This window comes from Quercus lobata, chromosome 5, assembly GCF_001633185.2.
Source record: "Quercus lobata isolate SW786 chromosome 5, ValleyOak3.0 Primary Assembly, whole genome shotgun sequence".
Classification (NCBI taxonomy): domain Eukaryota; kingdom Viridiplantae; phylum Streptophyta; class Magnoliopsida; order Fagales; family Fagaceae; genus Quercus; species Quercus lobata.
The window spans coordinates 51,642,271-51,655,152 of record NC_044908.1 but is presented as its reverse complement, the minus strand read 5'-3'; the positions used below and the strand labels follow the sequence as shown (position 1 = coordinate 51,655,152).

The 12,882-nt window shown below is 31.1% G+C and overlaps 1 protein-coding gene across 3 annotated transcripts in view; it reads left to right on the top strand.

Annotated features, from left to right (window-relative positions):
- The first annotated feature begins 2,106 nt into the window (after positions 1-2,106).
- Positions 2,107-12,882, top strand: part of LOC115991689 (probable leucine-rich repeat receptor-like serine/threonine-protein kinase At3g14840) — a 33,840-nt gene continuing 23,064 nt past the window's right edge. For all 3 annotated transcript variants that reach the window (XM_031115539.1, XM_031115542.1, XM_031115540.1), the window contains exons 1-16: positions 2,107-2,218; positions 5,950-6,127; positions 8,165-8,236; positions 8,327-8,395; positions 8,473-8,544; positions 8,877-8,948; positions 9,076-9,147; positions 9,286-9,357; positions 9,450-9,521; positions 9,652-9,723; positions 9,816-9,887; positions 10,418-10,486; positions 10,840-10,905; positions 12,403-12,465; positions 12,557-12,592; positions 12,703-12,743. In XM_031115539.1, coding sequence (XP_030971399.1) covers positions 2,116-2,218; positions 5,950-6,127; positions 8,165-8,236; positions 8,327-8,395; positions 8,473-8,544; positions 8,877-8,948; positions 9,076-9,147; positions 9,286-9,357; positions 9,450-9,521; positions 9,652-9,723; positions 9,816-9,887; positions 10,418-10,486; positions 10,840-10,905; positions 12,403-12,465; positions 12,557-12,592; positions 12,703-12,743 — 1,201 coding nt within the window. In that variant the 5' untranslated portion in view covers positions 2,107-2,115. The remainder of the gene's footprint in view (positions 2,219-5,949; positions 6,128-8,164; positions 8,237-8,326; positions 8,396-8,472; positions 8,545-8,876; positions 8,949-9,075; positions 9,148-9,285; positions 9,358-9,449; positions 9,522-9,651; positions 9,724-9,815; positions 9,888-10,417; positions 10,487-10,839; positions 10,906-12,402; positions 12,466-12,556; positions 12,593-12,702; positions 12,744-12,882) is intronic.

Below are 12,882 nucleotides of genomic sequence, written 5' to 3'. Positions count from 1 at the left end.
TATATATATATATATTTTTTTTTTTCTATTAGTTTATTTTATTTATAAGGTATTTTGTTAACTTATGGTCCGTTTGGATACAATTTATTTTATTAAAAACTGAAAATTGAAAATATTGTAACAAAATTATTTGTAAATTTGTTTTATATTTTGAAATATTGATATTGTGTAGAAATAAAACTTGTGTATTTGTTTTGCTTATCTTTGTGTTATTTTGTTTTATATATCAATGTTAGGATTTATATAATTTTAAAATTATTGAATAAGTATTTATAAGTTTAATTGAGTTCATTCTTGATATAAATGGTAAATTCAAAATAATACATTTTACATTAAGTAATTTGTTGCATAACTTTCCAAATGCCAAATATATGTTATTTTTTTATAAAAATAAAAAATAAAAAAATTCATGTTAGAAATACGGGTAGATCCAACTCACAACCTGATTAACTCGAACTCATTTTTAACTTACTTAAAATGATCCGTTTGACCCACAACTCGATTGGCCCAACCCGAACCCGAACCCCAACAGACCATTTTGCCATGTCTTATTATAGATTGAGATCTCGTGCAATGGATAAAAAATTCTAATTCAAGGGCTGATATTAAAATAACTTTCCAACCTTTTATTTTCAGCCGTTAGTTCACTATTGAATAAGACTATCGCATCAAATCCATATCCTTCCAACTACCGATTGAAAAAAACTAGAAAAAAATAATAATAATAATAATAAACCCACATAATCGTAATTTAAAGACTTTTACGGGCTATATGTAAAGATCATCCGTCAGTTTGACATAAGTTTCTTTCACTTATTTATTTATTTTTTAAAATTTTAGTTAAAGTATACTTGAAATTTAAAAAATAATATTCAAAAAATCAGTATTATATAAATAAACATTTTTGTTTGAGAAATTTATTTATTTATTTTTTTTTTTTGAGAAACTTACAAACAAATAAGTGTGTGTTTGGATAGAACTTATTTTGCTAAAACTGAAAACTGAAAACTGAAAACACTGTAGCAAAATAATTTTTAAATGTGTAAATAGTATCGTGGAACCTATTTTTAATGAAAAAATTGATAAAAAATGAAATTTGTGGGTTCATAAACAGTACACAAATGCACTGTTTATATAAAACTGGTCAATTCATGTACTGTATATAAACAGTAGCCACTTGTGAGGAAGAAAACGCGTGAACAAAAAAAAAAAAAAAAATGTAGAAAGTAAAACACAACGCAGCAAATGCGAATACAAACACACCCTAAGTTAAACGTTGAATGAAAAAGCACGTGACAAACCTAAAAAAAAGCCTGACATATGGATGGGACATTAAGAGTAGGGCCCATATGTCCGGCCTGACATATTGAAGATTCGAAAGCAAAAATTGTAGGGTCCCTTAACATTTAACAAGTATATCTATATACATGGAATTTTTGAAAGCAGAGCTCGTGGAATAGCTAGTCGGCAGAGGGCGGCTAGATGTGTTTGGAGGTATAAGGTGAAAATTGGTTTATCTTGTTTTATATATAAAATTACTATTAATCAATATAAATCACGTAGAATTTTTTTTTTTTAATTTTATAAATAAAAAAAATTGACAAAACTTTTTATATTTGTTGATGTAACAGATTAATAGTAGTGAGTAAAAGAGTGATGTCAATGGTGAATCTAGTTGAAAATTAGTAAAAATTTGCTAACTTGACTATTGTGAAAAATGTTGTGAATTTTTTTGTGAATTGTTTTTTTTTTTTTTTTCTTTTAGAAGTGTTACATTCATAATATTTTTCATGACAAATCTTAGGTGTTAAGTTGCTTCTTGTTTTCTAGTTGAACCTGTCACTAAAATTATTTTTTTGCTATCAATAACAACCTTTAATAATATGCTATTAAAATTTTTTATAAAAATATTGTAAAAAATATTATAGACATAGTATTTCTTTATCCTTTTCATTTGTTTTTCATTTGATAAGAAAATATTATTTTATTTATTAGTTAATATTTTAGTTTAATTAATACTATGGTTAAAATTTAGGGGTCTTTTTTTCACATGGGGTCTTAGGCGGCCGCATCAATGACTTATACCATTGAGCCGGCCCTGCAGAGCAAACAATAATGGCGAGGCTTGTTCTTCCTTACGTTAGATTCATTGTGTTCTTGTTACTTACATGCATGGCAGCACAACCTGGAACAGGCCGGACAACTCATGGTGATGAAGGTCAGGACATTCTTTGCTCTGCTTTCTATCTATATAATATTTCTGTATATTTTTACTTCATATATAGGATCAAATCTGTTATTTCAAACTGGACATCTATACATTCAGCTGTGTTCAATAAAAATCGTCAACATTAGAAGCTAGGAGTAGGCGAAAACAGTATATAGTTGATGTCCAATATATTGCTCCGATTGATTATTGTTATTTGATTACTTTATTAGTCTAACGATTGAAAAAACGCCAACACAATCTCTCTTCCCTCACCTCTCCTCTTCTCTCTGCAAAATGGAAGCTTTATTAAACACAGGATTCCAAAGGAAATCAAATCCAACAAAACAAATCCAGTACCTCTCTTCTTTAGATCTTTACCCAGAAAGACAAGAATTAAAAAGAAGAAAAAAAAAAAAAAAAAACTGCTGCGAAAATCATTGTTAAATTAATATAACAATATAAAAATCCGAAGACAATACCATTATTAATTTATTTGAACCATATAGACATAATATAGATCACAAAGGAGGGAATATTACAACATAGCAGAAGCACCATGCCCAACCTCCAACGGCAGACAGTCCCAATTAGGATTTTGACGCCTCTTATCACCAACTGCAGACCCATCCACACCGACGAGCCACTGTTTGATTTGCTTTGAAATCTGGTTTTGAATCATAGCTTGCAACGTGGGTTGCGTTTACAGTTGCCCAGTGACGGCGGTAATGTTGTAGAGAGGAGGACAGCCAAAGAATGAAATTAAGATGAGAAAAATCGAGAAATTCAGTTGGCGTTTTTCTAATTCTTGAGTTGGTTTTTTTCTCTCTCTTTAATTCTTGTCTTTCTGGGTAAAAGATCTAGAGAAGAGAGGTACTGGATCTGATTTGTTGGATTTGATTTCCTTTGGAATCTTGTGTTGAATAAAGATTCCATTGATGGGCCTCTCATGCTCAGGTGATGGCGGCAATTTGCAGAGAGAAGAGGAGAGGTGAGGGAAGGAAGATTAGAAAAATAGAGAGATTGTGTTGGCGTTTTTTTTTTTTTCCTGAGAAAAGTTATATGTATATATATTAAAAACCTTACAAACCCACCGAAATTTGGCTGGCCAGAGAATTGGTCATGGATACGAGAAAGACAGTTATATGGAAAAAAATAAATATAAATGATACATATGGACCTGTCTTTTTCAAACATATATCATCCACAGCCACATGTTTCCTTCTGGGATTGAGACTCAGGAGATACAGTAATTTTTCAATGATTGACAGTGTGAGAGTTTAATTTAGTTTTTAATTTTTCAACTTTTCTCACCTAAGGTTAAGATTGAAAATTAAAATTTTTAATTCTCAACCTCACTCTCTCTTTTGCACTAGCTTAACTATAGAACGTGTTATGAAAAAAAAAAAAAGAAGCTTAACTATAGAACGAGAACGGGATTCAAATCTATCCTTCGTCACCAACTTTAGTATAGAGGTTTAAAAAAAAAAAAAAAAAAAAAAAAAACTTTAGTATGGACGGTTATTGATTTGTCTTCGTACAAGCTGCATGTGTGATTTTACTTTTGCATGTTTTTTCAAATTTTTTGGGGATGAGAGTATTTAAATTTGAGAAAAAGTTAGTTTATTTTATTTTTTAGCTTATTTTTCTCTTAAAATAGGTTCCATTGTGCTATTAAGTTGGTCTCATCGCTTCAAAAGTCAACTTTTAGCTTCTTTTTTTATTTTTATTTTATTTTATATTTTTACATATTTTCAGTAAAAAGTTTTTAATTTTAGCAAAATAAGTGGTTCTTAAACCAACCTTTAATTTGCACCTTAAAAGGCTGTTTTTTTAATTTTATTTTAACACATCACTTAAAAATACACTCTACATTTTATCTTCTTTTAACATACAAGTATACAACCCAATAAAATTCATTTTCCTATAACCCATGATACCACCAGAATCATCCACAACCTATAGCAACCATTGAAACCTCCATGATCACCCACTAGTTCACATCACCAATGCACTATCGAAACCCAAAACCACCATGATCCACCAACACCCAATCAAAAACTTATTGTGATTAACCCAACCAAAAACCCACTAGTAGATCACTCACAGCTGACAACAACACCATTGGCACCCAACTAAAAATCACCATGATCAACCCAACCAAAAACCCAAACCAAACTTAATCAACCATATTACCAAAAACCCAAATCAACACCTCAATCTACTCTAACCTAATCTAAACGTATATGTGTATGGAGCTCTCTTTTAACGATTTGAATCCGAACCCTTGCTTCTCATACCCCACAAGTAATCATAATTGCGGAGTGGCTATCACGCCAAGAATATAATATTCCAAAATTAAAACTTATTGTTATAAAAATAACTTTTAACTCTACTATTGTAATCAAGGAAAATATTCTTATATGTAACATTGAAATCATAACATATTATCACAATATTTTCTAACTAATGTGTTGAATTTTATAATTCTTTAACAATGTTATATACATTTTAAAGTCTTTTCAATCAACACATATTTTGATACTTCAAAATGAAATCTATGATAGAAAGAATAAATATTGGTACTTTTAAGCTAATCAAAAGAATAAAAAATAAAAACTCATGCATCATCTTTAGAAAGTCAAGGCCTACATAGAATATTTTAAAATTTTAAAATATATGATCATGTTGTAGATATATACTTCTATGTTAATTTATTTTTAATTTTACTTTTTAAGTATTCAGGTAATTTGTGTGAATATCTTATATTTATATGAATCTTTGAAGTTTGAACTTCATAAGAGAATGACTATATATTGATTATTTATATTTTTTACTTGTTCGAAATATCTATTTATAGTGAGCTTAAATTATAAATGAATAGCTTAAGCATATACTAACTCTAAACTAGGCATGAAAAAATCAATTGAAACCAAGCATGGGAAAACAAATTATAGGTTACATTTGTCTTATATTTACTATTTTAATTTTTTTTTCCATTTAATAAATTAAGTCATTTTTTTCTAATACTAATAATAAAATTTGGAATTAACTTTGTCCTCAATATTATGTTTAAATCTTGCTTCCCTAAACAGCTAAATTAGAAACACTAAAAGGTATCAGGTGAGATTCAAGCCTCTCAACCTATTAGTTGAAATGAAGGCATTACAAACTCAGTACCACCTCATTAGCCCAACCATTTTAGTACTTTACATAGATAGATAGGGTACCCATAGTCAATTGGCCCAATGAAAGAGCCCAATTGCTTATTCAATTTCTCATAGCTCAAAATAAAATGTGGGAGAAGAAAAGATCTTGAGATAACTTTGAAGATTTTGATCTTAATTCTTTTAATTTGCTTGAGGCAGCTCATTTCTTATTCATTAATGAGGCATTACAATTGGATTTTTTTCTCTTTCTTAAAATTTTTAATGTGCATCTTAAGGTTCAAGTTTCACGGTGGTAAGTTTTTATGGTTCTAATTTGAATTCACAGCTTAAATTACTTTTTTATCCACTCATAACCGCTAATAGTAACCTAGCATTTAAGATTTATTGTAAAAATGTTGTGGATATAACACTTTTAAGTTAAACTTTAATTCATATTTTTATGATCATAATATTACATTATTTGAGTTTATTACTTGGTCAAGGAATTTGAATGCTATTGACTATATTAAATCTAAAGCCAACAAAAATGTAAAAGGTTAAAAGAAAATTGATTAATTTTGATTTATCATGCAGTGAAAGCCCTTGGCGAAATAGCTGAACAATTGGGAAAGAAAGACTGGAATACCAATGTGGAACCATGCATAAATGACCTAAGTTGGTTAACGCCAAAATTGGATTGGAACCCACCATCCAACAATTCTCTCTTTTGCAATTGCTCCTACCCTGATAGTGTATGCCACGTCGTTGCATTGTAAGTAAAAGTTAAACTTTTATTTTGCTAATCAACCAAAAGAACAAACTGCATAGTGTGAAAATTTTCTCCTTATTAGATGGAAGAAGTGGCAGCTGGTTTAGCTTATTAGGGTTTACTGTAGCTTCTTCCTTCTTTATATATATATATATATATATATATTTATTTATTTATGTATTAAACTTTAAATTTTAGATGGATTCTTGAGTACCCAGTTGGCTTACCTACTAGGACTTATTTAATTGAATTACCTATTTGGGTCTTGTCCATTTAACCCTAATATTATCCAAATTAAGTGGGTCATATGTGAGTTAATAGGTTTAGGTAAAAATTGCCACCTCTACTATATGCGGGTCTTATTGTATTGCTTGAGAAATTATACAACATGTAGAGTTTGTTTTATTCAAGGCAAAAACACAATTTTGGTCCCTACATTTTGAAGTCATAGTCAATTTGGTCCCCATGTCTTGTTATCAGTCAATTTGGTCCCTACTATTGTAAATTTACAGTCAATTTGATCCTTGCCGTTAACTCACTAACGGAAAATGCTTATGTGGCAAACGGTTTGTACATTTGGCTTATTTAATATTAAAAAATTGTATTAGATACTGATGTGTCTAAGTTTAAGTAGCCGTGTCAACGATTAGGTGGCAAAAAAAAAAAACCGCATCAACTTTAAAAAATAATTTTCTTTTCTTTACTAATTTTTTCGGTCTTGTATTTTTTTCTTCTAAGTTTCTCACAATTTTCTTAACCTGGTAGAATTTCATTTTTATTTTATTGATATTGGTTTTTTCCTTTCTTGTAATTTCTTGGTAACTAAACAATAATTTAGTCCAACAATCTTAAATCAACATAGGTCATGTTGTTTCTAAAAGACTAAATCCTCGCCTAAAAGAAAACCCAAATGCAGGTCCACCAAACCCAATTTCAAACTAATTCTAGATATTTCAAACAAAAGCCCCAAATTTAAAGATTCAAACTAATCCTAAAATCGTTGACTACAAACCCAAATCCACCAATACCCCTACCGTCCAATACCATCCTAAACCCAGATCCACAATAGAGCTTAATCCGTGGCCAACAACCCCAAAGAAAACCAAATCCAATCAATCTTGACCCACCTAACTCGAATCTACTCGTCTCAAGCTCGACTAGCATGGACCTAGCCTCGGATCGTCGCCACCTTGTGCAACAATAGCATTCCACAAGCTCCTCATCGCACATGGATGTTGGTCAGAACAACGAAGTTTGAGTCGAAGGATTGGTTATGGCATTGGAGTGACAATGATTGTTGTTGGCTTTGGCTCCTCATCATGCAAAGAGAGAGAGAGAGAGAGAGAGAGAGAGAGAGAGAGAGAGAGAGAGATGAAATATTATTATTTAAGAAATTTGGTTTTATTTTTGTGAGATTGTAGGTTTATAAAAAACAAAAAGACAAAAAAAATATATAAAAGCTTATATGGCTTTTTTCGCTACCTAAGTGCTGACATGGCCACTTAAACTTAGACACGTTAGCATCTGATCTAATTTTTAAATATTAAATATGCCAAATGTATAACCTGTTTGCCACATAAGCATTTTTCGTTAGTGAGGACCAAATTGACTGTAAGTTTAAAATAATAGGGATCAAATTGATCGATACAAAAGTATAGGGACCAAATTGACTGTGACCTCAAAATGTAGGGACCAAAATGGTGTTTTCGCCTTTATTCAATTGAAATTAAAGTCACAATTTCTAAATCCAAACTTATTTCCATTACTTTTGGAGTGTGTGTAAAACAGTTTGTATGTAATAAATACTCTATTATTCTTTAAAATTTTGGGAAAATGATCTCCTCTATTCCAATTGAATCTTGATTCTCTCAAATTTTTATTGGTTGTAAGCACATAATATTAATTTAATTTTTTTTAAAATGAGACGGAAATAGAGCATTAATAAGAGATCTTATCCTAAAATTTTATTAATACTCTCTCTTTTTCTCTCTCTTTCTCTCCCTCTTTATCTAAGCAATTCAAAATATCCTTGTCACACAGGATTCTTAAAGGGCAGGATCTCGGCGGTGTGCTTCCACGATCTCTGGTGAAGCTACCCTACCTGACGTACCTGTAAGAAAGAGTACCCATTGTTTGTTTTACTAAATAGCACTCCCATAATTGATTTAACCACATAATTGCACAATTTCCTGTTGATTATAGTGATCTCACTCGTAACTTCCTTAGTGGTAACATACCCCACGAATGGGCTTCTACAAAGTTGGAATATTTGTAAGTGATTCCTCAGTTCATGTCCAAGATTAGCCATTATAGGCTCATTCATATTTAATTAAATGAATTTGCTACAGGTCCCTCACTGTGAACAACTTATCAGGACCAATTCCAAGCTTCTTGGGAAACATTACCACACTTAGATATATGTATGCTCTTATTTTATCATTCTTTTTGGAAAATACCCGAGTTACTACCAATTTAACAATATAAAAGTTATAAATTGATGTGGCAATAAAAGTAATCAGTGAACGTCAATCACCTAATGAATGAATGTTTGAATTGTTTATTGGTGATTGGTTACACATCAGAGCAGAAAAAAATGAATGAATGTTTGAATTGTTTATTGGTGATTGGTTACACATCAGAGCAGAAAAAATTGAAGTATTTCTATCATCACTCGTCATATAGACAATAAATTATGTCATACTTCCATTTGGTCTAACCGGCTTTAATATTTAAGAATATATTATACATTCAGGAATATCGAGAACAATCTGTTTTCAGGAATGGTTCCCCCTGAGCTTGGAAAGTTGGTTAACTTGGAGAATATGTGAGTTTCTTTGTGTTTTTTCCCTTAATTTTTCAAATAAATTTTGATTTGTCATTTCTAAATTGTCATTGATTTGCTTAATCCTGAACACATGAAATGACCTCAACTTTAATTTTGGTGACTGTAGCATTCTTAGTGCTAACAATCTCTCAGGAGAGTTGCCATTCGCTCTTACTAAGTTGACCAAATTAACGGAACTGTAAGTGTTTAAAGCCTTTTTTGTGACTGGTAGTACCTTTAGATTTTGCTTGAAAAAAATCTTAGCCATTTTGGTGACTGTAGCATTCTTCTTGTTTGTATTTTGTTCAATAATATTTCTGTTTTGGGATACATGCAGTAGAATTAGCAGTAACAACTTCACTGGAAGAATGCCTGACTTTTTCCGAAGTTGGAAACAACTAGAGAAATTGTACGTGCTTTTTCTTACATCCTTATCTAAATCTCTTTATAGTAAAAGGTTTCAGGTGTGATCTAAACCCATTTGAATTGTGTTGTTAACAGAGTGATCCAAGCTAGTGGTTTTGAGGGGCCAATTCCTTCTAGCATTTCTATCCTGAGTAACTTAACAGAGCTGTGAGTTCTGCCTGCTAAGTTAGAGTTTTTGTGTCATATAATCACTAGGATATAGTCATTTAATTTTTAAATTTAAGATTTTTTTTTTTCCTGAGGAACTAATAGTTATTGATGATGAAACTCCATGTAGAAGGATCAGTGACTTAGTTGGAGAGGGTTCAAATTTTCCAAACTTAAGTAGCATGACAAGCATGACAATATTGTAAGCCTTTCTTTTGTTGTAAAGTGCAACGAATTGGAATAATACAAAGTTTATAGCAGGTTCACCTTACCTGATGTTTGTTTACATTGCAGGATGTTGAGGAGCTGTAATATCTTTGGACAAATTCCTACATATATATCAAACATGACACAACTCAAAATTTTGTAGTTCTTCTATACTTTCTCTTTTACTGGAAAATAAGTGAACTGCAGCCTTATACGATTGGACAAAACATGCTCAATTATCCCATTACTTATTATACATGCATATGAAAGTTCAAATCGAAATTAGAAATTAAGAAGTTTAAAGACTTCGACTTTCAATAATTCTTTATTTTCTAGAAATTAGAGGACGTAATTATTTTAATAAAAGTTGTGGCAAAAATCAAAATTAGAAAAGAAAAAATAAAAATTTTGGCAATATTTTATAAAGTTAAAAAAGAAACGAGGCTAAATTGGGTACTATTTGACAGAGATGTGGTATCCGAGCTAAAATTTATATCCTTTGATTGATTGAACATTTTTTGTGTTTCTCTATCATTTTGTTTTCACAAAATATTATTTTTTCAATTTTGACTTACATGCTTTTTAGTAGTGGGCATTGTTTGTTTTATAAGTTTTTCTATATTCAACTGTACAGTAATATAAACCATCTTTTCTGTTATTATGACATCTGTATTGTTATATTCTTACAGGGATCTCAGCTTCAATAGATTGGAGGGACGTATTCCACATTTGGATGGTCTATTAGCGTTGAAGTTCATGTAAGCTTCACTACTAAACCCTTAATCAGATTCAATTGTAGAGTAAATTCAAACAAACATTCAAGCAGCTAGAGCACACAACGATATGTAACCTAAAAGGACCTTATGTAATTGGGTTTGGACAATGAGTTTTGGTCAACATCTATGGGTCAATCTGCGAGGAGCTTCACTCCGCATACACCTAAAACTAGAATCCTCTCCATAGACTAACCTAAAAGGACCTAATTGGGCCTTTTAAGAAAATTTGGTATTCAAATATTACCAAAATTACAAAAGAAAATAGAGCAAGACCCCCAAATATAGTCATGCTATTAAATATTTATTGATGATATTGTGTGATCTCTTACTAATAGGTATCTGACAAGCAACTTTCTCAATGGAACTATTCCAGACTGGATTAAGAGCAGAGACAATCGCTTGTATGGTTTTATCCTAAATTCTACATCAATTTTGCAATTATGTGTGAATCTAGACAAACAATAAGTTCAGAGTCACAAAAAAATTAACAACTCTTGTGGTGGCAAGTTATTAGTTGGTAAAAAAGTGATATCAATGATGAGCATATATGAGAACCAATGAAACTTGCCAACTTAATTGTTGTCTATAGAATTACTCTTGCACAAACATATTTTTAATGTTACTTACTTCATGATATTAGAACAGTGTTATACGTAAGATATATTACTCTACACTTTATCATAATGCTACTTTAGGGACTTTATACATTGCCCAAAATCTTTCTTTTCGTAGATAATTTCGAGAAGAAAGCCTACAATGATAATATTGACTGACAATTAATTCAAACTTCAAAAGGACATATTTTCTGTGATGCTGTTTCTGAATTATTGAAACGATTTCTTTTTACCAATTTTATATCCATTTTGAATAATTTAAGGTATTAATAATTTTAGCTAAATACTCTTATAAAGTATCAATTTGTTTTTTTGTTGCGAGTTGTAGTGAGTTATGTTAAGTCCATGTTTTTTTTTGGCTTAATTTGCTTATAATTAATTCTCTCATTTTTATGCTTTTTTTTTTGGGCATTATTGTTTTTGGGTAGAATGTTCTTGAGCTAGGTCAAATCTTGGTCAAAGCTACATTCTGCACCCTGCCTGCGACCTGCTTAGCCTACAAGTTGACACGTGGAAGCTAAAGATGGAGTCTTTTATTTATGCAAGTCACAACTAGTGGTCGCAAGCTGCATGCATACAGAATGTCTTGCACAGGCCTGATCTGATTTTTCCAACTTTAACATATAAGCCAAGAAACACACTCTCTGGATGTTGGATGTGTGAAAAGAGTGTGAGCAAAGCTCATAAACCAAGAGTGAGCATTGTTCATCCCAACCTTTGTATGAGAGAGAGAACCCATGACGTTAGAGTGAATTCTTTCATTCTTTCTTCTCCTTTCCCTCTCACCATTAATATATCTTAAAGAGGATATTTTAACCATCATATTCTTCACCATATTTGAGTGTTAGAGAATTGATTAGTTTGGAAACTGTTGGAGTTATCTCAAATCCAAATCAAGTTTGGTGGCTCAAGTACTTAGGGGGATATAGACTTGGAGGGTTTATAATCATCCTTGTACTGCAACTATTCATACTAGTGGAGTTTTTTAATAGAAGTGTCAGCAGAGAGGTTTTTTCCACCCAACTGCTTGGGTTTTCCTCTTTGTAAACACGTCTTCGTGTTTACATTTGGTTTGATTTATTTTCCGCATTTTCATATTACTATTTATATGTTTTAGTTCATTCGTGAATATGCTTGCAATATGAAATTTTGGCTAAACACATATATTGGACCAATTGGTTGATTTTGTCTTATTTTGTTTAAGCTGTAAAATTTGATTAAGGGGTCTAAATATTATGCTAAGGTGTTAGTAGCATTTCTCAAGTTGTAATATAATTTGTGCAGCCATATAGATCTTTCTTACAATAATTTGTCAGAGCACTCTGCACCACCCTGTCGACCAAATTTGTAAGTTTCTGCCTACTGGAGCTTTACACACTTTTCTCTCTTGATAACCTTTCCAATTTTCTGAAACTAACTGATTTTTCCATTGCGCCAGAAATTTGTTCAAAAGCTTCTCTGGAAGGAACAACTTGTAAGCTTCAAACTTGTAGACTCCTAAGAAGAACCAAAGCTTTTTTTTTTTTTTCCTTCTTCACTTTTATGTTGAATAACTGACACTCTTTATCTACTTCACTGATTAAGAATACTTAATGAATGCCTGAAGGACTTTCCATGTTCAAAAGGTAATCATAGATCCATTGAAATCAAGTTATGAGGTGTATGCTTCAGCTATTTAGTGGTTTCCTCTTTTGTAGTTTCCTTCCAAAATGGAGAAACCTTTTTGGTTAAATATTTAATCTTGTACAGAATAAGTACATAAAT